Below are 27,170 nucleotides of genomic sequence, written 5' to 3'. Positions count from 1 at the left end.
CGTTACTGATTGTTAGATACAACCCATTTTCTCACTCTCAGTATCATTTTTTTCTTTTCCAACTTTAACTTCCATAATCTCAATTTGCATGATGTTTGGCTTATGGGGTCTGACCCAGTGAAAAAGAGCATTGATTTGCATACTAGTGTCGATGTGTGATTTGCATGATGTTTCTAGCTATTGAGTGTTGGTGCAGTGTGACATACACATTTTACCTTTCTTTTTTTCAATGTTCATCATTGCAAATGACTTGGTTTTAAATATCTTATGATAATTTCAAATAATCCTGCCGTTGTGAAACAAATTACGTGAGAAAAAGAAATCATAAAACAAATCAAAGCGGGAAAAATTCAAAATTTTGAAATTCAAACCCACATAACGGGGCGTTCTCTTTTCTTTCAAATACAAAATTATTAACAAAATGATCAAGAGCACATTTTAGGAAAGTAAATTTACACAATACCCCTTCTTGAAGTTCCCTTTTATTCCACCATCACTCCCATCCCATCCCCCCTCACCCCTTTTTATTATAATCTCACGCTCTCTCATTTCCTCCCGTCCCTAATCTCTCTGAGGTATGCCCTTTCTCCTGTTGCTGTGCTTTAGTTCTTTTTTCTTTTTTCTTTTCGTTCTCTAGAATTTCGACTTCATTTGATTTCTTGAAAATTCGTTCGATTTTCACAGATTAAACTGCTAAATTTTACAAACCCTGTTTGAGATTTTGGGTTGAAAGAGCGATCCCTGAATATGGGTCAGATCCAATACTCCGAGAAGTACTTCGATGATATTTACGAGTACAGGTACCTTCAATTTCGCTTTGCTTTCTTTTGTTTGCTGCTTTGTTTTTCTTGATTAATTTTTTTTTTCCTGACCGTCTGTACAGGCATGTGGTTCTTCCTCAGGAAGTGGCTAAACTGCTCCCAAAAAATCGGCTTCTCTCTGAAGTAAGTGGTTAGGGTTTTTCTCTCTGTTTTTTCAATTTTTTTTCCCTAAGATTCATTGGGTTCTCTGTGTTTTGTTATTTGGAGCCATAGTTCTGTTTGATTGCCGAAGAAATTAAAGAAATGGAATTCAAACTCTGAATCTCCGTTATGCAAATGCGTGAAAACCTAGAATCTAGTTGGGATTTTTTCATTGTCTGGTGTAATTCGGTTAATGTTTCAATCATGGAACCCAAATTAATATGCAATATATTATATTGGTTTATACGGTTCTTCTTTATTGCTTTTCAGTTCATTGAATCTCAAATTATTAGGATCTTTTAATTTAATTTAATTTGAAAAGGCATTGGATTCCTAATTTTTGTTTCTCGGTGATATGTAGCGGTTCTTTAACGAGCGTTTTTGTTTTTGGGTTCTTATGTCTATGTAAAACATCATTGTGCTATTTGGTTTTTGAGAACCTGAAGGAAAGGGAAAAGAGAGGATTGAGATTTTTGAAATATATGGTTTTGCTAAGTTGTAAAATCAGAAGCATTCCCTCACTTCCGCGGAAGTGAAAGATGATCTCTGTAGATAAGAAAACTCGTGGTATCTGAAATTAAATAACCCCGTTTGTTTCCCTTTGCATTTTGATTTCAGAATGAATGGCGCGCCATTGGAGTTCAGCAGAGCCGTGGCTGGGTTCACTATGCAATTCATCGCCCAGAGCCCCACATCATGCTCTTCAGGAGGCCACTGAACTATCAGCAACAGCAGGAGAATCAAGCCCAGCAGGTGCTTGCAAAGTGATTGTTGCGTTCAATTTCACCTTGTAATCTCTAGAATTGAAATGTTAGATAAACAGGTTTATGGTTTGTTCAAAAGTAATTTGGATGTTTGGGTCTTGGCACTGTAGGGTAATTCTCTCATTTGGAGAATTGTGAGGCGTAGTGACTATTATTATTGTAATCTGTGGTATTGTTGATGACTTTTATAACGTACATGGTTGTTTACCTCTGGTTTACTGCTTTTATTGTGTGGATTTAGAACAAGTGGTGAGCTTGAATGATGATGTTCTGATTGTGGGTTTTTAAGCTTCTCGCGGCTCTGCTTTCTCTGATTTAGAACAAGTGGTGAGCTTGAACAAGTGAGATCTCATAATTAGAATAATGGATGGATGAGGCGGTGATTCTGCTAAATATTATACTTTCCCAATTGATTGGAAGTGAATGCTGAATAGTTTTGTGATTGTTGAGAAGCAAAGCTAATTCTCCATTTTTGTCAGAATGATTGGAAAGTGAATTATGTGCAAAGATATTTGGGATTGATGGGTTGTGTTCATCTCAGTTTTTATCTCCTGTAGGTCTTCATTTTGCGTGGGAAATGTCGAACTTTTGAATGGGTCATCAGTTGATGTACATTGTAATTTCCCAATAACCAACTCACTATGCATCTAACAGCAGCATCTTTAACCTGGTGATGGACGTGGGATTATCCTAGTCTCAATTTCTTTGGTCACCAGTCTAAGCTTCTTGTCTGAGAAACAAAGGAGACGCATATCTTACAAAATGGGTTTGCAAGACAAGTATGCCCAGTAGATCACAGACTATCACAGTTGAAATTCTAGAACTAAAATTACCACCGCCAATCATTTTAAACATAAAAGCTAGAAAATGATGAAATGTTTTCTAGACACCGGGTAACCATTATAATCACACTAAACTAAATTAAAATCGTAAGCCAACGAGGCTAACTCAATGAAAAATGGTCTTTACTTGTAAATCAGTGGTGTCAAGTTTGCCGTAGTGTGTTTAAAAAACCCTCTCCGCTTTTAGTTTAGATTATTGCATGTATTTTTTTTTAAAAAAAAAATGCTAAAACCGTAAAAATCACATTATGTTTTATGGGTGTGATAATTTAATTTTAAGGTGCCGATAGAATTATCTGTCTTCTGACCCGATAAATGTTTTGGGTCATAACTTACCTGAACCTCATTTGTTATGATTTGCCCCGTTTCTTCCTAAATGAAAGAGCAGTTCACCAGAAAAACGGCAAACACTTTCAGTTCCCCAGTCTTAACCCGAATCCCGAGTCGGTGAGTGTTGGAGCAGCTATTATTTCCTTCTGGGCAGCAATTGGAAGTGACTCAGGTGATTCAATCGTTCAATTTCAACTTTCTTCTTTGCGATTTCGAACTTCCATTTCTGTTTTCACCAATTCATTATTCATAATTCGTTTTCAAAATTAGGGTTTTCTTCGATTTTTGAAATATGATTGGATTAACTTTTTTTTTTTCCTCACTCATTACTCAATTCATTGTAAAAAAGTTGATCTTTCTGTGTGCGAATGCCTAATTATCCGTTTGGATCAAAATATGCGGAAAATTCTATCAATGAGATGAGAAACAGAGTGATAGCTTTTCAATTTCTTAATGTGAATTGGAGGGTTTAATCAAGATTCATGAATGTGAATATTTGAAGCATACTTGTTGTGGAGAACTTTAGTTGGAACTACCAGGAGTAAAATGTGTCTTTGCCTTTCTTTTCTTTAGTGAGATTTGAACCTTAGATTTACTGTTTGAATTGAAGTTAGAATCTGTATAGCCTTCTTTCTACAGTTTGGAGGTTAGATAGCAAGAGATAATAATGTCTATTTAATTTATGGATTGAGCATTTCCTTGCCTAGTTTTACAGTCGGCTGAACATTTTCTTTTACTGAACTTGGCGTGTGCATTGGTTATGGAAATGAAACAGAAGTTTGCTCTTATTGTAATATACTGGCTATAATTTTCGAGGCAATAACCATGAAAATTTTCGGTTGGAAGCATACCAAAATACATAGTTTCATATTCACTGAATATAACTGTTATGTTTCTTGTTTACTTCATGTGTAGTTTGCTTTGGTACTCTCAATGGCCCGAGCACGGAATGCCATTGTTGCTACTGGCTTGGTGGCTTTTGCAGCTGCGGGCTTGGCATTTCCCTTTTACATGGCGTAAGTAGATTGCCATTTCAATGATGATGAATACACACCATAATGTTATGTTAATTCATGAGGGAAAAAAAAAAGTTAGCATAATGTGGTTTTTTGTTTTCCAGGTCATCCCCAAAGCCTGTCATTGACCCTTCAAAGCCACTGGCACCCCAAGCAACGTTTCGAGGGCCTTATATAAACACTGGTTCCCGAGACGTTGGCCCTGACCATCAGACCTACCCAAAGAAGTGAGTATTTTGGCATGATATCTGCTCTCAGGAAGTAAACCCTAATAAGTTGAATCAATTTGGAGTTTGCTGCTCCAGATGAACGTACTTGTCTGGATTCGGGACCAGGAATGTCTTGAGTACCACAGAGCGAGAGGTCGAAATTCTTCTCATGTTCACTTTTGAATGTATTAAACTGAGTGGCAGCGGGATGTTTAATACTATTATTAGTACTAGAACTCGTTTGTGTAAAGCATAAAAAGAGTTTAAGTTAGACACAGAGAGAGATGGATATGAATTGTTTTGATTGATTCTAAACTAGTATTATTATGTTTTTTTAATGTATGTTTCAATAGAAGGATCATACTCTAGTTTCTGATTCCTGAAGGAAAATCAAATTCAAGTTAAGAAAAATAAGGAAAGTGCATTCGTTAGCGGGATGTAAAATTCTTTATGTATCATGTGTTCGATTCTGATTATACTTCTATGTTTTATAAAATGCAACGGAGGACCGGATTTGGCTAATTGAGAGTGTACCTCTGTATGTTTACTAAAACATATGTTGATTAATTGAAAAGAGAAGAACAATATAACCAGAGTTTAAGAGAGGTACATCTAAACCCTAAACCCTAGTTATTTTTGCTTTCATATTCACATGCCTCTAAATTCTAAACAATAAACCCTAACCCTACTAAAGTCAAGACTTGTTCAAAGTAAAGACTAAATTCGAAGCATAAATTGGCATTCAACATGTATGCTGTTTTAAGTAGGTAAAAAAAATCATTTTTCTTCCCTTTAGTTTAATGAAATTTTCACTTTCGTCCATATGGTTTCAATTCTTGCAATTTGACCTCTGTTGTTTGATTTTATTGTAATTTAAGGACTTAATTCCTTGATGGAATGAACATGTGCCTCTTATGTGCAGGGGTATTTTGGTGGAATTAGATAGAAATTTGGATGTGTCATTGAATTGTGATAGAATCAAACTACATGGGTTAAATTGAAAAAATTAAAACTACATTACTAAATTTAAAAAATTGACAAACTACAGTGATCAAAAGTGACTTTTTCCCTTAGATTTTCAGATGTTTTACCTCCTGAACTCATAATAATCGAATTTAACCTCTGAATTAATTTTTAAGCCAATTTAGTCCTCAAAATAATAAATATCCAATTCACCTTTACCGTCAAATTTTTCAAACTCCATCAAATTTTCCGTCCAATTGTCACATGATTTACTGTTTGAGTTTTAAAAAATTAAAATAAATAACTAAAATATTTGGAAAAAAAAAATAATAAATACCACAACCCAGCTCTACCCACCCTGAGCCGCTCCCACCAACACCCACCCAGCCGCAACCTTCACCCCCTTTTAAGTAAGAGTTTTTTGGGCCATAAGGATCTTATTAGGGTCCATTTTATGAACCCAATTGCCACTTGGCCCATCCTTAAGAAAAAAGTCCAAAAAAATTTCCACCTCGTCCATAATTCAGCTTCTTGATTTTTCTGTACTCGTGTCCTTGTTTTACGTCTGAACTCTGAATCAGCAAGTTTACTGTCTTCCAAAGTTGTGGACGTGATTTTTTCTCAACGGTGGCTCACTCACTAATGCCCGGCAACGTCAACACCAAACAAAACCTAACCAATGACCTCTCGCCACGACACAAATGACTATTTTGTGCACAATTTTCCCTCCCGAAATTACCGTTAATCTCCTCAGAGCTTAAACTGGAATTCTCTAGCTCAGGCAAGGACAAAGGGCCCCATTTCAAACTTGCACGCAAAGTCCTCCATTTTCCTTTTTAGAGCCTACCTTGACCAATTTCTTCAGCAGAAAATCACAGAATTGAAGTATCAGAAACAAACCCATAATGGCAGTTTTACTCTCTTCCTCTGCTTCTTCTACAATTTTTACTCTATCATCATCATCACCAACCCCAAAACCTCCCAAGACACTTCCTTTCTTGATCTCCACCAATAACCCAAATCATAAATTACCAGGTAGAGCAAAAAGTATATCTCCTTTGAGAGTAGCTGTGCCTGCAACCCAACCACAAACCACAGACCCAGAGGCACCACCCACACAGACAGAACAAGATGGTGAAGATTACAGAGTTGAGGATGAGGTTCACGATGAGAACCCGACAACCAAGTTCAATTGGAGGGATCATTGGTACCCAGTTTCTTTGATTGAAGATTTGGACCCTCGCTTGCCTACCCCATTTCAGCTTCTGGGTCGTGACCTTGTTTTATGGTATGATAAGTCTTCTGGTGAATGGGTTGCTTTTGATGACAAATGCCCTCACCGCCTCGCGCCCTTATCTGTAAGCTTTTCTGGGTTCACTCTTACTTGATCATTTTTGTCAGATTAATGTTATGCTCTGTTTGGTTGCCGATAATTTGGAGGAAAAGAAAGAACAATAAGACAATAAAATTCCCCAAGTTGGTCTTTTTTAATACGTTAGGTTGCTTTCTTTTTGTACAGTTGGCCTCACTAATCATATAAAATTTGATGACTTCCATGTAACTGTAATGTAAGCGTAACATCAATTTCTGGTTTAAAGATGTTCAGATAATTAAATGAGAAACTGGGTCATGGGTGGGGTTGTTTGGTTTTGCAGGAAGGACGGATTGATGAAGGGGGAAACTTGCAGTGTTCATACCATGGATGGTCATTTGACGGATGTGGATCATGTGTTAAGATTCCGCAGGCTTCATCTGAAGGTCCTGAGGCTCGTGCCCTTCGGTCTCCAAGAGCATGTGCTACAAGGCTTCCTACACTGGTGTCTCAAGGCCTACTCTTTGTTTGGCCAGATGAGAATGGATGGGAAAGAGCTAATGCCACTAAGCCTCCCATGTAATTGATTCATTTTATGTCTCTCTTGTGAATTTTTAATTTGTGAATATAGTGATTAGGATTGTTGATTACTGTGCTCGAATTGTTTTTTAATTGTTTAATATGGTTAGTTGTTAATTGTTATACCTTTGATTACTGAATATTTTAATGCCCTTTTAATGTGATGTACTTATTCAATGTTTAGGCTGCCTGAGGAATTTGGTAAACCTGAGTTTTCATCAGTGACAATCCAGCGTGATCTGTTCTATGGCTATGATACCCTCATGGAAAATGTCTCTGATCCTTCCCACATTGACTTCGCTCATCACAAGGTATATGGTTCGATCTAATATCTGGGTTTTTCTTTCTTTTTCGTTATTCAAGCAAAAATACCTCTAAAATCGTGCAGTTAGAGTGGTAATAGTGAATGCTAGTAAATTGAGCAGTTGGCGTATTGTTGGTGGATAAATCTACGAAAGCATTATCATACACATTTGTGTCTGTTCCAATCTAATGTTATGTACTTTTGCTACATGTATTTTGCATGTGTTGGTCTTTGGAACTTGACCATTTTTTTTTTTCTGCTCTGTGGTACTTGGCATGTGAATTCTAAGATCCAAGCTCTTCTAATCGGGATGTGTTAGGAAATGGGCAATGTAGAATAAGGAACGTTAATACTTGGCAATTGAAGTTCATTTCATGATAGATAAAGTTTCCATTTTAATTAATTGTGAAATCACTCAAACAGGTTACAGGAAGGAGAGATAGAGCCAAGCCTTTGCCGTTTAAAGTGGAGGCCAGCGGCCCATGGGGATTTGCTGGAGCAAATGAAGGCAACCCACGGATTACTGCTGAGTTTATAGCTCCTTGTTATTATTTGAACAAGTAAGTTCATCACCCTCATATAAGCAGTAAAAGATTATATGAGTTATGTGTAGGACTGGGATGTTATCCTTATAAACTAAATCATGTTTTATCCAGAATAGAGATTGATACAAAGCTTCCACTAGTTGGTGATCAAAAATGGATTATATGGATTTGTTCCTTCAACGTTCCAATGGCACCAGGGAAGACTCGTTCTATTGTTTGTAGTGCTCGAAACTTCTTTCAGTTCAGCATGCCAGGGCCTGCTTGGTGGCAGGTATGAACTTTGTGTTATCTTATGTCGTAGTTTGTACTTCATAACAACAATTTGGTGAACCAGCACTTGTTGTCCAGCAGGATCCTTATGTTGGAGACTATTATGGTCTCTTGTGTAGAAATAAATTACTTTTACTCATTATAACTTCATATAACTTGATGAGAGGATATGTGAATTCCTGATTTCTCCATACAACATGTGATGTTTAGCTTTTCTGGTTGACACTCAGATAAGTTGTACGTGATTAGTTATTAAACTATAGAAGAAGGGATTAGGCACCAGTCCAAATTATGAGCATCGGATGCCATATGAGCTAAGAAGCAATATCACTTTTCAATGAGCTTCCAAAAGTTCTTACTTTGATTTGTGTGTGAAATATATTGATCTTACTTGCTGTCAGTCCTTATTCCCGAGTCAAGCTAGGATTTTGTCAAACAATTTAGCAGTAAACCAATCAGAATGTTACGCTCATAGCAGGCTTCATGTTAATTTTTTTAAATATCCTTTTTCAATGTTTATTTCCTTATAATCTTGGATTTTCCTTATTTCTCAACTTGTAAATATTTCAGGTGGTTCCTAGATGGCATGAGCATTGGACTTCAAATAAGGTGTATGATGGAGACATGATTGTCCTTCAGGGTCAAGAGAAGGTCTTTCTTTCCAAGTCCAAGGAGCAATCTGGTGATGTTAATAAGCAGTACACAAAAATCACATTCACTCCCACACAAGCAGATCGCTTCGTCTTGGCATTTCGGAATTGGCTGAGGCGGCATGGCAACAGCCAACCTGAGTGGTTTGGCAGCATTGACCAACAACCTTTGCCATCAATGGTCTTATCAAAACGTCAGGTGATAAGCAGTTCTTTCCTTTCTTGAAAAGCAAACTAAACAAATTCTATCTGAAGCTGCTATTTGACTTGGTTTTTATTTTAACTTTGTTTTGCAGATGTTAGACAGATTTGAGCAGCACACCCTCAAATGTTCCTCATGTAAGCAAGCTTATACAGCATTCCAGACATGGCAGAAGCTGCTAATTGGGGCAACCGTTGTTTTCTGCGCAACAGCCGGAATTCCGTCAGATCTGCAGCTACGGATCATTTTGGCCGGCTTTGCGCTTCTAAGTGCTGCCTTTGCTTATGCCTTACGTGAACTCGAAAAGAATTTTGTGTTTGTTGATTATGTACATGCTGAAATTGAATAGAGATATAGAGTTGTACATGGAAAGTTGGAAACTAACCAGAATTTTTTTGCCTGATGCAGGGCTTACTGCCTTAGATAGTAGTTTCTAGTGCATCACTGTTAGGATTAATACAAAGCTTAAACAGCATTCCAAACGAGTCCAAGTCCGTTTGGATTATGAGATTTAAATCTAGGTACCTTAATTTATGTTTAGAGTTATTTGCTTGCATACAAAACATAAACAATGTACAAAAGTTTGTATTTATGCAAAAAAATGACAAGACATTGATTTGTATTAAACCAGAACCCCAAACTTCAACTCACTAGTTAAGCACCTACAAGAATTGGTTAGTTTGCTACTGTCATGATTTCAACCAGACCAAATTAGAGGTGCTTAACAAGTCTCAAAAACACAATTAAGCACAATTTGATTCAAAACAAGAACATCTAATTAATATGAGATCAATTACATCCAGAAATCACCAAGCAAAATGTTCAAATTTGAAACCCAAAAAGCAAACTGCAAAATACCCTAAACCTAACATCCTAAGCATCCCAGATGCCAACCCCAAATTTAGAATTTACAACTAAAAACCCTAATTAAATTCCCGATCACAAACTACCCATTTCCCCAAATGCCCTAAGAGCTAGTAAACTTGGTCACCGCCTTGGTCCCCTCCGAGACGGCATGCTTAGCGAGCTCACCAGGCAAAACCAATCTCACAGCGGTCTGAATCTCCCTGGAAGTGATCGTCGGCTTCTTGTTGTATCTAGCGAGCCTCGAAGACTCCTGAGCGAGCTTCTCGAAGATATCGTTGATGAAGCTGTTCATGATCCCCATGGCCTTGCTTGAGATCCCAATGTCAGGGTGGACCTGCTTCAGGACCTTGAAGATGTAGATCTTGTAGGTCTCCACGCTCTTCTTGGATCTCTTCTTCTTCTTGTCAGTGGCACCAGAGGCTTCTTTGGGAAGCTTCTTCTCGGCTCTCGGCTTCTTCTCTGCAGGGGCCTTCTCGGCCTTCTTCTCCTCCGCTGGCTTCTTCTCGGCTGGCTTCTTCTCTGCCTTGGGCGCCATGGCAAATTTCAGAGATTTTTCAGAGACTTTTGAAGGAAGAGAGAAATACAGATTGCTTTTGAAACGAAGGTTGTGTTGTGAAGGTGTTGGGTTTGAAGTTTGAGGTTTGGGGTTCTGTTTATATAATGGGAGGAGGTGGAATGTGATTGGTTGAGTTTGTGAGGTGCGGATCGATGACGTGGAGCGGTTGGATTTTCGGGAGATGGGCATGGACGGTGGAGATTGGGTTTCGGTTGAGCGGTGGAATTTTTGGGCTTGTTTTGTTTTGAATAGTTTTTAAAATAGGTTTTTGGGTTTGGCGGGCTTGGGTCTTGAAGCGCGCTCTGGCGAAAATAATTGAAAGTTTTAAACTTAAAAAAATCGTTAATTTGTAGATCACATCACACATTCACACCAGTGTGTTAAGAGGAATGCTGTCTACCTTTCTCATTTACTTTCCCTGATTTGGTTTTTCCAGTCTGTTGATAGATAGACTCCACCAATAAACCAAATAATTAATGTTCTAAGAGTATCTACAATCACGCTCTTTATTTTTTAGTTAAAATTTAACTAAAAACACACGAAAGTTATTTTAGGAGCTCTTTATAAAATTTTAACTTCGATCATACTCTCTAATTTAGGTGGTCATAAATGTTAGAATTATATTTTAATTCAACATAAATGGTCCATCTATATGAAAAAATAATATAAAAATAGAAAATATTGATTAAAGGTTTAAAAATATTCATTAAATAGTGTAGCATTAAATTATAGGGAGCCACTAAGAGTTCATTCTCTCTCCTCATACTTAGGAGCTGGATAGGGAGCATAGTTGGAGGTGAGTTTTCTTCCTCCCTAAATTTTATCTAAGAGCATCTCCAACCGATGTGTCAAAAGTGCCACATAGACATTTAATGACTAGAAATAATATCTCACATCACTCCAACTAATGTGTCAAAGTTGATATAGAATGAAAGCTGGAGGTTAAGATGTTATTTTTGACATCCCAAAAGAAAGATGTCAAATGAATATTTTATTTTTCTTTTCTTTTCTTTTCTTTTTAATTAAAAATAAATCAACACTAAAATGTAATAAAATAATAATTTAATTTGACATATCGAGTGTAAAGCTGTGTAAAATGTCAAATTGCCACATCAGTCATCAAATTTAAATTTGATGTTTGGCATTTGACATCTCCTTTGGAGATGCTCTAAAGAGGTGGTTTAGGGAGTTCATTGTGGATGCTCTAAGAGCATCCAGAGTGGGGATGTGTGAATTCGGAGGTATAAAGTCACTTTTACATCTCCTTTACACCTCTGAGAGATGCAGATGTTATTTTTGCTCCAATGAGTTGGATGCAAATTCAAATATATAAATATGATTTTCTTGTATTAATTTGTTTTTTGTGTTACTTTTTGGTGTGTTAGGTTTAATTATTTTTTCTAAACAAATCAACTTAAATTTTTAAAAATTCCAATAAGATATAATTTCATCCAATATGATGTAAATAAAATTAATCTGAACCATTGGTTTTTAGATGAGTTTATTCTTCACCATTGATCAGTGTAGTTGTTAGTTTCATATTTCAATTTGAATGAAATTTGGCCATACATTAAAGAGTTGTTGGCGAAGAACTTTTCACATTTGCATCATTTTAATAAATCTCAGCCACGTCATAGGCCCACCATTTTAATATCTTCCCCATCTTTTAGGGGAAATATTTTTGCTCACCACTTTAATCCAAGGTGTATCATCACCACCATTTTAGGGGAAATATACTTGACACGTGTTCATAGGCATAATCGTAATTAAGTTTTTACTTTGTATTTATAGAACAGTAGTTATGCATATGGACACGTGTCAAGTGTTGAGAATGGTGGTGATGATACACCTTGAATTAAAGTTGTGAGCAAAAATGCTCTCATCTTTTAGGCAGCTTTCCTCTCTCCTTTGTCTTGGCTTTTCTATTATGGGATCCACTTGGTTGGGTGTAAAATTAGATGTACATTTGCATCTTTTTTCCCATCTCACGGTTGTGATATGCATTTACAGCCGTATACACCTCCACATAGTAGGACATTCTGGCAACCAAATGTCTATATTTGACATACACCTTTCTACTCTGGATGCTCTAAGCCAAAAAGGATTATTTTTTGGACACTGCTTCCCTTTCTTTCCGGAAGGAGGGATTCCTACTTCCTAAAAATTACAGTTTGAATCATTGCAGGGGCTTTTTCGTTCTAGCAGCTACTTATGGGGCCTGGGCTGATGTAAAGAGCCAAATGTGTGAAATTGCCCCTTGAGTCTGAGTTCGAGGATCAAACCCCAAGAGTGTTTTGAAAGGGTAGCTGAGCCTTAGGAAACACATTGGTCTTCTTCACCAATGAAACCAACAGTCGCTTACAGATAAATTTTTGGCTTAGCATGAGAAGCTTGTGGCATGTGAGCTGAACATTCATGAGTTTAGCATGAGAGAGAGAAATAGCTGTGATTTCCTATGAGAAACAGAGTTTTTAAGGCAAAGAGGAATGGATTCTAAAGGGGTTCGTAGGAGAGAGAGAGAGAGAGAGAGAGAGAGAGAGAGAGAGAGAGAGAGAGAGAGATAGATAGATAGATAGATAGATAAGAGAAGTTGGTGGTTTGAGTAATTTTCCGGCAGCCTGACAAAAGCTTGGTCAGACTCTGTAATGACTTGACATAGGAGAAAAAAAGAAGCAATGGAAAACATGGATTGAAATCGAAGGGTTCCAAGGATGAAAGGTAAAGCTTGCTCTTTTTGGATATGTTTATCGGAAAGAGAGGAAGAAGATAAAAGCATGAGTGACTTTAGCAGATTTCCAGCAGCTTGACGAAAGCTTCGTCAAGCTCCTGGGTTGCTTGACAGAAGAGAAAATAGGAAGAGATAGAGGAATATAGCTCGAAATTGAAGTGTTGCAAGGATGAGAGGTGATGCTTGCTCTATTTGGATGTGGGTTTTAGGAGAGAGATGAAGAAGATGGAAGAACAAAGCATGAAATTGAAGGGTTCCAAATGGGATGCTTGCCTTCAATCAGTTTTCATGGTTGCTGGGAGGTTTGCAGCAACCAAGGTGTGTTGCTTTGCTGGGTAGGAAATGGCTCCTTTTATAGGCGTTGGAAACCTTAATTTTGTCAAGCCTCCTTCCCCCTTTTCTTCACTTTCTTCCATTTAATCTTGTTTGGTGAAATTTCCCTAGCCTGAACCCATAGGCACGCAACTTTTTGGGGTTCCAAGGTCCTCAGGCGGCTGGACTTCTCCATGTGGGTGAGGCGCCACTCACTTTTGCTTCTTGTTTTCTCACCAAAGCTTGAATAGAAAAGAATGGGTAAGGGTGCTAGTCAAAAAGGTGATCAGCACATGGGTTTGCTTGGTTTTGATAGTTTGGCTTCGATCTGGTTTTAACAGAGATGCTGGATATTTTCCACGATACTGGGCTGGGCTATTGGTATTTTGTTTCCAGCGGCTTGTGAGTTTGCTCAAGCTGCTGGAAACAACCTATTTGATCACGGTTCTGGATATTTTAGCAGATGTGGGATTTCTCCAAGTGTTTGCAAGCCATTAGATATTTTCCTAAGCTATTGGGCCACTCATTCTTTCTCATGCTTACCCATATGTTTGAGCTCAAGAAATGGGCTCGAGTTTTGGTGCTCTCAAGCAGCTCAAAACTTCCACTTATTGATGGGCCTCGTGAATGCTCGTAACTATCCATACCACAACCCACTCAGCAAGCCCCAGACATTCACGTGGTTTAGGCCCACTTAAGCTTGTAGCGTGGCGTGTTACTTATTTGCTGTGCGTGGCACGTGTGCAAGCGTATATGACGAACTCTTGCGTACCCAAGTTAGGTGTCGTATTGGGGTAGAAAAATATTTAGGCCCAGGCTTGGATTTTTTGAGCCTCAACAATCATAAGCAAACTTAATTCATCAAAAAAAATATATATATATATATATATACACACATGTCAAGCTATGATTTATAGGATAGTATGAGTTCCTTCTTTCAAGAGTGGAAACAAATATTTTCCTTATTTTTCCACATATAGCCCTAATCAATCTAACAATTAAAAATTAAATAAAGGTATGGTCACAAACGATTGGGTTGGGAAAGATTGAGAAATCATTAAAAAATAACTCATTTAGACAATAACTACCATACAATATAGGCTTAATTACACTAATGCCCCTCCTGAAACTTTGGTCAAATCTCAATTTGCTCCCCCAAACTCAAAATGGTCCACTTTCATCCATTGACCGAGGTTTGGTGACCCACTTTGCATCCTCCTATCAACTCCATCCAAAATTCTGTTAACTTTAAGGCTTATTATCACAAAACGTCCCTAAGGTTTACGAAACTATCAGATTGCATCCTTAATGTTTTTTTTTGTCATTCGTGGTCCTCAAAGTTAGCATGTATGATCACAAATGGTCTCTGCCGTTAGGTTCCGTCAAAAATTCCGTTAGTTTGCTGACGTGGCATATATGTATATCACAAAACATTCTTAAGGTTCACACACCTATCACAAATGGTCCTTACGAAATTTTTTTAATTTAAAATTCATAAAATTTTTGTTTTCTTTTTAAAATTTATGAATTATAATTATTTTAAAATATATATTAAATTTTAAATACATATGACACTATATTATTGTAGATGTGGGCTCCATATATATGCCACATCAACAAACTAATGAAGTTTTTAAAAAATAATTTAAAATTCATAAAATTTAAAAATGAAAAAAAAAAACTAAAAGTTTAGGGTTCATAAATGGTCCTCAAGATTAAAATCCTTCTATAAATTGTTTTTTCATTTATAAATAATTTTAAAAAGAAAACCAAAATTTTATGAATTTTAAATTTTTTTAAAAAATTCGTAAGGACCATTTGTGATAAGTGTGTAAACCTCAGGGATGTTTTGTGATATATATGTATGCCACGATAGCAAACTAACAGAGTTTTTGACAGACCCTAACGTCAGGGACCATTTGTTATTGCACATACTAACTTTGAGGACCATAAGTGACACAAAAAAACATTAAGGATGCAATCTGATAGTTTCGTAAACCTCATGGATGTTTTGTGATAATAAGCCTAACTTTAATAACGTGGTAGGGGTATGTTTGTAATTTCGTACATATGGATAATTACCCACTCAAGTTCTCCTCAAGTAAAGCCTACTCCACATATATAAAAACATAATTAAATAATTAATAATTAATAATAATTAAAAACATAAACAAATTACCTATAAACAAAATAAAATTAAAAAAGTAACAAAAATAAGATTAAATATAAACAAATCCATTCCAACGTACACCGTACACCACCACCCCTATCCCGACCTCTCATTCTCTCTCACTCTCTCCATCCTTCTCTTCTTCTATCTACCCCTCTGTTTCTTTCTCGGAATCGAGCCAATCCCGCAAAACACACCATCTCACTAACTTTCTCCTAATTCCATGGCCGCAGTGGTGGCGGCTCTACAATTTGAGATCATATGGCTCATATCTGGGGGACTAGGATGAGACAGAGGGAGATAGTGGGGTTGAAGGCCAAATCTATTGAGGTTCAACTCAAAACCTGGTAATTGGAAAGCGAAAATGGCAACCCCACTAGCAAATATCCACAAAATATCAATAAATAAAAAAATATCCACAAAATATGAAGAACCTAAAACCTAGAAAACAGAAGCTGAGGGCGCCGTAGAACTCATACAAACCTTGTCCACGCCAGCAAAGATTTTAAATTTTCTTGTTTTCTAAAATTTAAGAAAGAAAAAAAAAATCACCTGAAAGAAGGAAATGAATGATGAGATACGTATATGATGAAAGAGATGAACATATGGATAAATGGGTTAAGGTTGTTTTCTTTTTGGTTGATTTTGTGTAAATTGGAATTGGCGTTAACAAGGGTGGTGAGTTTTGAGCTTTTAACGATTTGGATTGTATTGACTTTTTTAGAGAGAAGGAATTTGGAAGAAAATGTCTCCTTTCTTTCCTTCTCTACAAAGTGGTTAGTCTACCATTTCCAAACTTTCCCAGAATTACTCAAGCCATTGTACCTAGCCTCATACCCAAGCCCCGATTTGCAAGGCCCAAGCCACTGTACCTCTTTGTCTCTCTATCTCCCCCAAAATTTATCAAGTTTTATTTTGGATTTAGGGTTGATGAAGAGATGAAATTTGAGGAAATAGCATGAGAAGACGAGCAGAAGGAGAGGGTGTGTATCGGGGAAGGGAGAAAGAGAGAGCGGGGGCGGCTGGGGATGAGCGCAGGGAAGGCTGAGATGGGTTTGTTTGTTTTATTTTTTTATTTTTTACATTTTAAATTTTGTATATATGTTTTTATTTTTAATTACTAAAAAATGTAATTATATTTTTATTTATGTAGACGTAGGCTCCATTTGCCATGTCACCCACTTAATTAGTGAGTAATGGTCTATATATACGAAATTACAAAAACACTCATGCCACGTCATCAGAATTAACAGAGTTTTAGATGGAGTTGAGGGCAGGGGGCAAAGTGGGTTACCAAACCTCGATCAAGGGATGAAAATGGGCCACTTTAATTTTTTAAGGGGGTATTAAAGTGAGATTTGACTGAAGTTTCAAGAGACACTACAATGAATAAGCCTACAATATATCAAAGAAGCATATAAAAAAAACAACATGAACAACGACAACAACAAAAGTAAAAAATAAAATTAAAAAACAACAACAACAATAATATGAGATGACGAATAATTGGAATATGCATTTTTGGAAAATTAAGAATGGGAAATTAGGACTTCATGCCTAACCTCATCACAAAAATCATAGTTTACAATCGTCTCATGAATATTAAAAATTGAAAATAACCTAACAAAAAGTAGTGAAAAATAAAGATTTAACAATAATACTATGCTTCAACTCATGTGACAATTTCTTATTTGTTGTGAAAAAAAAGAGTTAAAAGTAGGCCTAGAATTATTATTTTAAAAAATTGTCACAGTAGTAAACTATTGCTTTTTATCAAATAACTATATTTCCTAAAACTTTCCACATCTTATTATTTCATACCTAATATTCTTCTATTTATTAAAGTTTTTATGTAATTTATTAGATTTCTTGGTTCACAATTTGAGTTTCTTAAGATCAACGGTTCACTGAATCGAACCCATCACAAAAAATTACAAAAAATATTAAGAGACTGGAGCCAAGGGGATTCAAACCCTGACTTCCAACCTCAAAGGAGCGTACCAGACCACTATCCAACACCGTTTTCTGTTTTTTTTTTTTTTCCTTTCTTCATTTTATCTTCTTCGGCGCACCAAGAACTAGGTTCTCAACTATGTTGCATGAATACGGATATGGATATGTCGATACAATACGATACGATTCCATGATATGCCAAAATTATGAAACTAGGATATAGATACGACACCTATACATTGATTAAAATACTATATATTTTAAAAATAATATAAATAACAAAAACTGATATTACATCCATCATGTTATCATCATCATTAAGTTCAAAACCTAAAACTAAAAATCAATTAACACATGTAACAAATTAATGCATTTTGATAACAATTAAAAAAGTACAACATAGTTTACTCCTTAAAAAATGGGTGTGTTGTCTCAAAAAAGAAAAAAAGGTTTATTCCTCTAAAAATGGGTTTCAACCATAGTTAGTAAAACACGAAACGGAAAAAGTAGGATTAAATACGTACGTATTTTATTCGGTAAAATTTTGATAAGAATTGAAAAGTTTGACAACTATATAATATTTTAATATATACTATTTTTTAAATAATATGTGAAAAATACATGTATAATAAGTGAATTTTGTCTGTATTATTCAAAATTTTGTAAAAAACACGTGTATTAAACGTATAAAATATGTACGTACGTGTATAATACTTGAATTGTACATTTTCTTTTTTAAAAATTTGTGTTTTATCAAGTCTTTAAGACGTGTAAGGGAAAATGAAAGTATTATTAAAAAAATATGTACGTACGTGTATAATACGAGTATTAAATGAGAAAATGCTAACTAGGTTCCAACTTAAGTAAAACTAAACTCTCTGCACGCGCTTCCGAGCCTGCGAGAGGCTTTTTAAAAAAAATTTTTTATTTTAGAATTAAAAAAGATAATGGGTAGTTTTGTTCCATAAAAATAGGATTTACTATTTGATTTTTCTTTTAATTTTAATAATTATGAAAAAGTGTGAATTCAAAAGCGTTTTCTAGTATTTTTACATGTTTTACAATTCCCTGCCAGTTGTTTTATGCTTCATATATATAAGTAAAATTATTTTTCAAAAAAAGAAAAAAGAAAAAAGTGAAATTGAAAGCCCAACAATGAGACGACGACGTCTTAGTAAAAACCCTAAAAAAAAAAAACCAAATACGCGCTCTCCTCTTCTTCCTGGCGCAGTAGAGCCTCACAGACGACGACGCTTCTTCATTTTCCTCAGACTTCGCGCAGCAGCGCCGTATCGGAACGGTATCATTGGAGTATCGGAGAAATATCGGACGGTCAAACTTTCAGAGAGGGACGCGTTTGGGTAGGGTAAAAGCTCGAATGGAAATGGGATCACTGAAGAGAAAGTCGGAGGAAGTGGCGGCCGAGGCAGAAGGAGCTTCACAGAAACAACAAAAAAAGGAGAATGGTTGTGTAACCTTGGACGACGAAGCCGTGGCGTGCTTGCATGACGTGTCTTACCCTGAGGGTTTTGTCGTTCCTCCCTCTTCTTCTGCTTCTGCTGGAGAAGCTTCGGAGCCCGCCAAGAAATTCAACTTCACTCTCGACCCTTTTCAGTCCGAAGCCATAAAGTGCCTGGAAAAAGCCGAGTCAGTCATGGTAATTTCTTTTAATGATTTTTTCTTTTTCAATTTTTTTTTAAAATTTAAAATTTCCCATTGAAATTATTTGAATTGTGGTGTATTTCGAATTCAGTATAATAATTTGTGAAATTGTGGGGATATGCTAATAGGTGTCTGCTCATACATCCGCTGGAAAAACTGTTGTGGCATCGTATGCCATTGCAATGTCTTTAAGAAATAAGCAACGGGTGATATACACTTCACCAATCAAAGCTCTGAGCAACCAAAAGTATAGAGAGTTCAAAGAGGAGTTTTCAGATGTTGGGTTGATGACTGGGGACGTAACAATAGACCCCAACGCTTCCTGCTTGGTATGCACGTCTTTTTCTTTTTGGATTTTCAGGGTTTTTGGTAGATTGCCAATTTACCCATATTGCTCAGCTAATCAGCTACTTTCGAATTTCGTTCAGGTTATGACCACAGAAATCTGGCGTAGCATGCAGTACAAAGGGTCGGAGGTGACACGGGAAGTGGCTTGGATAATCTTTGATGAGGTACATTACATGCGTGATCGGGAGAGAGGTGTGGTGTGGGAAGAGAGCATTGTTATGGCTCCAAAGAATGCACGGTTTGTTTTCCTCTCAGCAACCGTGCCAAATGCTAAGGAATTTGCTGATTGGCTCGCAAAGATTCACCGTCAGCCTTGTCACATTGTCTATACCGATTATAGGCCAACTCCTCTGCAGCATTATATTTTTCCTTCTGGAGGGAACGGTTTGTTCTTAGTAGTTGATGAAAAAGGGAAATTTCGTGAGGACAGCTTTCAAAAAGCTCTAAATGCTCTTGTCCCTGCTGCGGATGGTGCTAAGAAGAAGGATAGTGGAAAGTGGCAGAAGGGTTTGATCATGGGCAAGGCTGCCGAGGAAAGTGATATCTTCAAGATGGTGAAAATGATAATTCAACGACAGTATGACCCTGTCATACTTTTCAGCTTTAGCAAAAGGGAGTGCGAATCTCTTGCAATGCAGGTACAAACCTGTTTGTTGCAAACTATACTTCTTTTAAATGACATGGAACACTGGCAAGCCCCATGCCAATAAGTTGTCCGATTATTATTGGCTGAGTTTTATGCAGAGTGAACCTTTTGAACCCTGTTACCCGCATGTTGCAGATATGATGCATTATGTTTTGATCATCCATTGTTTGTCAACCTTTTGGATAAAAGATCAAGTGTAATATGTATGTGGATGGGTATTCATTCAGAAGTATTACTTCTTGGTTGGGAAGCCTTGTGGAATCCAATCAAATGTGGCCCTGAATGTTTATTTGAATTTCTTTAAAAATATTTTGTTGTAATTCTTTAGTTTCTTCATCTTATTGTTGAGCAACTGTTCATGGTTCCAATTTTTTGCTTTTTGTTTGGTTGGTGTGACAGATGTCAAAAATGGATCTAAATGGGGACAATGAGAAAGAAAACATAGAAAAGGTCTTCTGGTATGCTATGGATATGCTTTCGGATGACGATAAGAAGTTACCCCAGGCAAGCTGTCATTTCTTCCTGTTTGAGTTGGCATGTCTGTTCAAGCATGTCTTTGTGTTTGGTTTAGAATTTAGATTTATTGTTTTACTGCTTCTCAAATATTACGTCAGGTGTAACTTGTTTCTATGTTCATCAGTCTTGAGTTGATCTGTTTGCATGTGTCTTGCACTCCTTTTAAATATTTGAGTTATCTCGTGACTTTGGCAGTTGAGTAAGCAAAGTGGAGCTTTGATGGTTCAGTTAAAGCATAATGGAACTGAACACACTTAGTGGCTGGGTTAATCTAATTAACTTCATATATAGTAGCAAATAAAATCACAGTAAATAATGTTAACTCTGTATAGATATTCAGATAAAGTGGTATGTAATTATTTGAAATCATGTTTTGTATTAAATTTGTGATCTCTATGCCCAAAACTGCTAAGAATTTTGCTTTATTTCATATTGATATTCATTCCTTAGGATACTGCTTAAAACAGGTTTCACATATGCTACCCCTTTTGAAGCGTGGAATTGGTGTGCATCATTCCGGCTTGCTTCCCATTCTGAAGGAAGTGATTGAACTTTTATTTCAGGATGGTCTGATCAAGGTTGGGTTTAAATTTTATTTCGTCTATTGTTGTTTTATGCATAACATTTCATATATTGTTGTTTGAAATGGCTTAGTTACAAATCCCAAACAGTATTTTAAATCTGGACCAGGCAGTTGGACCTTTTTTATCATAGGAAAGTCTTGATTTGTTCTGGCTAGACTGCTATGATTATTTTTAACCAAAATCCAAATTGGTCTACTTATTCTGTTGGCAATACTGTTCCAGACATATTGGCCAGAAAAGCCTTTTCAATAAATTGCATTATCATTCTTTTTCTCACAATTCCAGCCTTATTATATGCATCTTAACATATATTTTTAGCATTTTTTTAAAAACAAAGTGGTACAAATATTGAAATATATTTCTTTAGTGTTTATTTGCCACAGAGACCTTCAGCATAGGATTGAACATGCCTGCAAAAACTGTTGTGTTTACCAATGTCCGGAAATTTGATGGTGATAAGTTCAGATGGCTGTCCAGTGGAGAGTATATACAAATGAGCGGCCGTGCTGGTCGCCGTGGTATTGATGAACGTGGGATATGCATACTCATGGTAGACGAGAAGCTGGAACCATCTACTGCTAAGATGATGCTCAAAGGAAGTGCTGATTGTTTGAACAGGTACATGTGTTACTTTTTAATCTAGATTTTTTATGAGAAACAAAATAATTTGTTAATATAATAAAATAGAAAAGTATGCACAAACGCAGTGAAGAAGCTGTTCATGATATATACGTACAAGAACTTGCATCCTGCTACCAGAAATATCTAAACATATCTGACAACATATCTTTTTAATGTTGAAAAACATTTAAGGAAACAATATCGTGAGAAACCACAGCTTGCCAATGAGGGCTTAGTTGAGCGGTCTGCCCCATGGTTTGTTCCCACAGGGTATCTGGTTCAAGTCCTCAAGGTACTGCTTTAACTATTTGTTAGAGTTTACTATGTCCCAAGGTTGTTGCCTTCAGCAAGGGACCCCAGAATTGAAACAGAGTCCACAAAGCATGTTTAGTGGACTTCTGTGTATCAAACTTAAAAAGAAAAATGGTAATACTCATTTATACAATTTTCAACATAGACGGGTACACTCATCCATTTTCTCTGAAATTTTTGTTCAATAGCAATCTGAACTGTAATAAATTTTCCCCTTTCATGCTTCTGACCTCTGTCCCTTTTCTATCCAGTGCTTTTCATTTGAGCTACAACATGCTTCTGAATCAATTACGCAGCGAAGATGGTAATCCAGAAAATTTGCTTCGTAACTCATTCTATCAGTTTCAAGCTGATCGTGCCATCCCCAATCTTGAGGTTAGTTGGCTTTGATGAGGATTGTAATCTTGCAATTTCAGTTCCTCTTTCTTTTCTTTGTATCTTTGTTGAGATTTGTTTGTATTTCACAAGGTGTCTTGACAATCTAAAGAAATCTATTAAGAGATTACAGATAATCAATTCTATTGTGTTTTTTGATTTGTGAAATTGTGAATTACGTTATTATTGCAGAAACAAAGAAAGGACCTTGAGCAAGAGAGGGATTCAATTATAATTGAAGAAGAAGATAGTGTAAAGAATTATTACAATCTATTACAACAATACAAGAGTTTGAAAAAGGAACTTCGTGGTATTGTGCTTTCTCCCAAGTACTGCTTACCATTTCTGAAACCTGGTAGGCTTGTGTCAATCCAATGTGCTAGGAATGATGAAGCTTCCCCCTCTTTTTCCGTTGAAGACCCTGTCACATGGGGAGTGGTACTTAATTTTCAACGGGTGAAAAATGTTTCCGAAGGTTAGGATTTCCAATTGCTTAGAGTCTATATTCTGATTTGAGTTTTTGGGTTGCTAAATGGCCCATGTGTTGTCCAGACGATGCAAGTAAAAAACCTGAAGGTTCAGACTACACAGTGGATGTCCTGACAAGATGTGGGGTGAGTGCAGATGGAGTTGCAAAGAAAACCATCAAAATTTTTCCTCTAAAAGAGCCAGGAGAACCTGTTGTTGTTTCCATTTCCATATCTCAGGTAAATGTCTGATGCTTCCTGCTGTTTATCTGCTTCTATTTTATTGTGATTTATTTTTCCTGTGTATGAGTTATTATTGAAATTCATTAAGAAAGCATTCTCAATTCGATGCCACATGTATTAATTCATTGACCGCTCATTAAACTTCTTATTTGCTGTCTTATATTTGTGAACAGATAAATACTATGAGTAGACTTTGTATGGTCATTCCAAATGATCTTTTGCCACTACAAGCCCGAGAAAACACGCTGAAGAGAGTTCTTGAAACTCTTTCAAGATTTGATAAAGAAAAGATTCCTATGCTAGATCCAGAAGAAGATATGAAGGTATGCTGCTGTAATTTGATTTTTATTCTTTATTATTTTTAATTTAAATATTCTATATGTTACTGATTTCAACTTGACTTTGCTGTTCTTCAGATTGAAAGTAGTTCATACAGGAAGGTGTCTCGTAGGATTGAGGCTTTAGAGAACCTCTTTGACAGGCATGAAGTTGCAAATTCTCCACTTATAGAACAAAAGCTTAAGGTTTTTCACATGAAGCAAGAATTGGCTGCCAAGATAAAGTCGATCAAGAAAACAATGCGCTCTTCCACTGCATTGGCTTTTAAAGATGAACTTAAGGCAAGAAAGCGGGTTCTTCGGAGGCTAGGGTAATGATTCTCTTTATCCTTCTTCTGGCCTTCCCTCACTTTCTATTGTAACCATAATGTTGTTTATTTTTTCTTTAGTACTGATATATGTTACTCTTTGCTTATTATTTAGTATAAAATTTAAAATTTGCTTATTATTTAGTATAAAATTTAAAAATTATCATTCTTATCACGCTAGAGACAGATTTTAAGGATTGGCCAACTTTTCGTAATTCTGTGTAACTTTGTTATTATAAAACCAGAAATTCTATATCACGAATGTTGTGGCTTGAAATGCAGATATGTTACAAGTGATGATGTTGTGGAGTTGAAGGGTAAAGTTGCTTGTGAAATCAGTAGTGCAGAGGAGTTGACCTTGACTGAGCTCATGTTCAATGGGGTTTTTAAGGACATAAAGGTGGAAGAGATGGTGTCTCTTCTCTCATGTTTTGTGTGGCAGGAGAAACTTAAGGATGCTACAAAACCAAGGGAAGAACTTGACCTGCTCTTTTCTCAGTTACAAGATACAGCTCGGAGGGTTGCTGAGGTTCAGCTTGAGTGCAAGGTAAAGAAGTGACTTCCTTTCTGGTACAGCTGAATATTCATTTGAAAATAAACTGAACTCTAAATAACAGGGAATTATTCCTCAATGAAATGTTTCTTACTTGGAAGTTTGGAAGTCATAATGGTCAAAGAAAAGTTGGGTGCATGTTGAGTTGTCTAAAATAAAGGACAACTTGAGAAAGTGACAGCCCCGTTTTGTTGGGCCTTCCTGATTGCAGTCATATACATTAGATAATGCTAACTAATTTACTTAAAGATCTGTGACACATGAATTCCCAAAAGTATTTTGATGTAATGTTTGTGTCCTTGTAGAAAAATAACAATCTATACCTTGTAGAGAACTTAAGGTCCCATATCCATGGTCAGTGGTCACATTCTGCCATTCTGTCATCCTAAACTCTGGCTGCGAAGTAGCTACTACCAAAACTGGAAATCCTATCATAGTTTCATAAGGAGTTTGATGATCATTTGAGTTATAATCTGATAGCTTGTGCGAATTCAATCATGTTTATACGACCAACTTGATTTGAATATCAATTAAAGCTTGTATATGATCAGTCTACCAGAGTTCTATGGTCATTCAAACCATATGTATACTCATGCATCTTTCGCAGTAAAATTTGTGAGAAGCTTAGATTCCTTTTTGTGTGGAGTACATTTAGACCACCAAGAGATTATGATTCATAGATTAAATATTATCAAATTAAATGGCTATTGCCTGTGGACAAGAATAGTATAATAAATTTCTATGATCTTTGCTCAGTGCGCATGTACTGTTTGGTTCCACTGGTATATTGGTCTAAACTGACCCAACTGGACTACTTTGTAAAACATTTAAGTGTTTAAATTTATCTGTGCTATTGCAAAATATTGAAGTTTCACCTTCTTGACGTGTTATATATTGAAATGCTTTTTTGCATTATATACACAACAGGTCGAAATTGATGTTGACAGCTTTGTGAGTTCATTTCGGCCTGATATTATGGAGGCATTGTATGCTTGGGCGAAAGGGTCCAAATTCTACGAGATCATGTCAGTTACACCTGTTTTTGAGGGAAGCTTGATCAGGGCTATTAGGAGATTAGAGGAAGTTCTTCAGCAACTTATACAAGCAGCCCAGTCTATTGGAGAAACTGAGCTCGAGTCAAAATTTGAGGAGGCTGTTTCGAAAATCAAGAGGGACATTGTCTTTGCAGCTTCCCTATACCTATAATTTTCCCTGGAAAATGTTTCCTCCCTTTTTTATTTTTCTAGTTTTTATGCTAGTAGTAGGGAATTTTGAAGTGGATGAATTCATGTTCCAAGGGCGTCATGAGCATCCTACAAAATTTTGGCCTGAGATGTACATATTATTTCCGAAGTAGACTTTTTTTTTCTTTTCGGTTCGGACCGGACCTTATGTGTTATTCTAGGAGGGGTTCATTAATTTATTTATGTAAACTGTAACAGGGAAACATGTTATTGTGTTACAGAATGGTTTCGAAAATCAAGAGGGAAACTTATAAAAAAAAATTTAAAAAAAGGGTTTTTCGCAGCTATGGTCCCTCAACTATACCTGTAATAGCATTTGGGTCATAGAATCCAATTATTAGTTGCAGAGGTCACTCAACTGTGTGTTTCATTGCACGTTAGTCCCTACCGTCAAGTCTCTCTAACGGAAGGGACTAATTGTGCAACACAACACCTAATTAAGCGATTTCTATAACCATTTTTTGGAGTAAAAGTGACCAAAATGTAATTTCGAGTAGAGTTGAGGGATTATTGCTACAAATAATTCTAACTAAAAAGTCACATTTGCTCATCAATAATTAGATAGATCTTGCAACGTTATCATTTTAAACGGAAAAAACTAACGGACTTGACGGAAGGACTACTAGTGCAACGAAACACATAGTTGAGTGACCTTTGCAACTAATAATTGAGTTCAGTGACTCAAATGCAATTACGGGTATAGTTAAGGGACCATAGCTGCGATAAACCCTTAAAAAGACTTAAAAGAAAAGAAAACATATTAAAAACAAAAAACAAAAAATCACCATCATCTTCTCCATCGCACAAAACCCCAACCCCCACCATTCTTCCTTCCCCCATTTTTCTCCTAGCTCCCATCCACCTCCACTCTCTCTCCCTCTCAAACCTCCAACAGCCGCACCTATCCTCACCCACCCCCCGCACCACTGCCCCACCCTCCTCCTTTTCTCTCCCTTTTTGTCTCTCTTCCATGCTCTCTTTATTTGACAGCAACCAACCTAAACTCCACCCCCCTCCCCTCCAAGCAAACCCAGATAACCACTAAGCCCACCCAACCAACTCATTTGGCCTTACTAACCACCATCCAATTTTGGTCTTTGGTGGTGGAGATTAGACTGGCAGTGGGTGAGGTTCCTGGCATATCAAGGTTTGGGTTGGCTGTTGTGGGTGTTGACTTGGGATAGCAGGTTCGGATATGTAGGTTTTTGTTTTTTGGACGAAGGATGTGGGGGTTTGGTGCAATGGAGAAAGTGGTGATTTTTTTTTTTTTTTTGGGTTTCTAATTTTTTAAATGGTTTATAATTTGAAATTATTTTTTAAAATGTATTTTTTATTTAATCCACGTGGCATCATATTATTGGATATGTGGGATCCACCACATCATCAACCTAATAGACTTTTTAACGGAATATGACGACA

General features: G+C 36.5%; 5 protein-coding genes across 5 annotated transcripts; 4 read left to right on the top strand and 1 right to left on the bottom strand.

Annotated features, from left to right (window-relative positions):
• The first annotated feature begins 441 nt into the window (after positions 1-441).
• Positions 442-2,014, top strand: LOC117633118 (cyclin-dependent kinases regulatory subunit 1). Its single transcript, XM_034366805.1, has 4 exons — positions 442-575; positions 685-800; positions 884-944; positions 1,581-2,014. Exons 2-4 carry the CDS (start codon positions 748-750, stop codon positions 1,728-1,730), a joined length of 264 nt encoding a protein of 87 aa, XP_034222696.1. The 5' UTR covers positions 442-575; positions 685-747; the 3' UTR covers positions 1,731-2,014.
• An 838-nt stretch (positions 2,015-2,852) lies between these two features.
• LOC117631784 lies at positions 2,853-4,499 on the top strand. The gene is made up of 3 exons (XM_034365084.1): positions 2,853-3,070; positions 3,814-3,914; positions 4,019-4,499. Exons 2-3 carry the CDS (start codon positions 3,832-3,834, stop codon positions 4,143-4,145), a joined length of 210 nt encoding a protein of 69 aa, XP_034220975.1. The 5' UTR covers positions 2,853-3,070; positions 3,814-3,831; the 3' UTR covers positions 4,146-4,499.
• Positions 4,500-5,656: 1,157 nt separating this feature from the next.
• Positions 5,657-9,464, top strand: LOC117630136 (pheophorbide a oxygenase, chloroplastic). The gene is made up of 7 exons (XM_034362890.1): positions 5,657-6,444; positions 6,742-6,977; positions 7,162-7,288; positions 7,705-7,841; positions 7,938-8,097; positions 8,667-8,945; positions 9,043-9,464. Exons 1-7 carry the CDS (start codon positions 5,992-5,994, stop codon positions 9,295-9,297), a joined length of 1,647 nt encoding a protein of 548 aa, XP_034218781.1. The 5' UTR covers positions 5,657-5,991; the 3' UTR covers positions 9,298-9,464.
• A 237-nt stretch (positions 9,465-9,701) lies between these two features.
• LOC117630137 (probable histone H2B.1) lies at positions 9,702-10,442 on the bottom strand. The gene has a single exon (XM_034362891.1). The coding sequence runs from the start codon at positions 10,348-10,350 to the stop codon at positions 9,916-9,918; it is 435 nt and encodes a 144-aa protein (XP_034218782.1). The 5' UTR covers positions 10,351-10,442; the 3' UTR covers positions 9,702-9,915.
• Positions 10,443-18,745: 8,303 nt separating this feature from the next.
• On the top strand, positions 18,746-25,969 carry LOC117631946 (DExH-box ATP-dependent RNA helicase DExH9). The gene is made up of 13 exons (XM_034365290.1): positions 18,746-19,191; positions 19,325-19,525; positions 19,625-20,182; positions 20,590-20,694; positions 21,174-21,284; positions 21,658-21,908; positions 22,475-22,598; positions 22,791-23,073; positions 23,151-23,305; positions 23,482-23,631; positions 23,725-23,957; positions 24,237-24,501; positions 25,435-25,969. The coding sequence occupies exons 1-13, from the start codon at positions 18,913-18,915 to the stop codon at positions 25,711-25,713; spliced, it is 2,994 nt and encodes a 997-aa protein (XP_034221181.1). The 5' UTR covers positions 18,746-18,912; the 3' UTR covers positions 25,714-25,969.
• Positions 25,970-27,170: the final 1,201 nt, after the last annotated feature.

This window comes from Prunus dulcis, chromosome 6 (assembly GCF_902201215.1).
Source record: "Prunus dulcis chromosome 6, ALMONDv2, whole genome shotgun sequence".
NCBI classification, from domain to species: Eukaryota; Viridiplantae; Streptophyta; class Magnoliopsida; order Rosales; family Rosaceae; genus Prunus; species Prunus dulcis.
Note: the sequence above shows the minus strand (reverse complement) of the source record. Positions and strands in the feature narration are given on the sequence as shown.

Coding starts and splice junctions, on each gene's coding strand:
- LOC117631946 (XM_034365290.1), top strand. CDS start 18,913: ATGGAAATGGGATCACTGAAGAGAAAGTCGGAGGAAGTGGCGGCCGAG. Junction 20,695..21,173: donor ACGATAAGAAGTTACCCCAG/GCAAGCTGTCAT, acceptor TGCTTAAAACAG/GTTTCACATATGCTACCCCT. Junction 21,285..21,657: donor TTCAGGATGGTCTGATCAAG/GTTGGGTTTAAA, acceptor ATATTTCTTTAG/TGTTTATTTGCCACAGAGAC.
- LOC117630136 (XM_034362890.1), top strand. CDS start 5,992: ATGGCAGTTTTACTCTCTTCCTCTGCTTCTTCTACAATTTTTACTCTA. Junction 6,445..6,741: donor ACCGCCTCGCGCCCTTATCT/GTAAGCTTTTCT, acceptor TTGGTTTTGCAG/GAAGGACGGATTGATGAAGG. Junction 7,289..7,704: donor TTGACTTCGCTCATCACAAG/GTATATGGTTCG, acceptor TCACTCAAACAG/GTTACAGGAAGGAGAGATAG.
- LOC117631784 (XM_034365084.1), top strand. CDS start 3,832: ATGGCCCGAGCACGGAATGCCATTGTTGCTACTGGCTTGGTGGCTTTT. Junction 3,915..4,018: donor GCATTTCCCTTTTACATGGC/GTAAGTAGATTG, acceptor TTTGTTTTCCAG/GTCATCCCCAAAGCCTGTCA.
- LOC117630137 (XM_034362891.1), bottom strand. CDS start 10,350: ATGGCGCCCAAGGCAGAGAAGAAGCCAGCCGAGAAGAAGCCAGCGGAG.
- LOC117633118 (XM_034366805.1), top strand. CDS start 748: ATGGGTCAGATCCAATACTCCGAGAAGTACTTCGATGATATTTACGAG. Junction 801..883: donor GATGATATTTACGAGTACAG/GTACCTTCAATT, acceptor CCGTCTGTACAG/GCATGTGGTTCTTCCTCAGG. Junction 945..1,580: donor AAAATCGGCTTCTCTCTGAA/GTAAGTGGTTAG, acceptor TTTTGATTTCAG/AATGAATGGCGCGCCATTGG.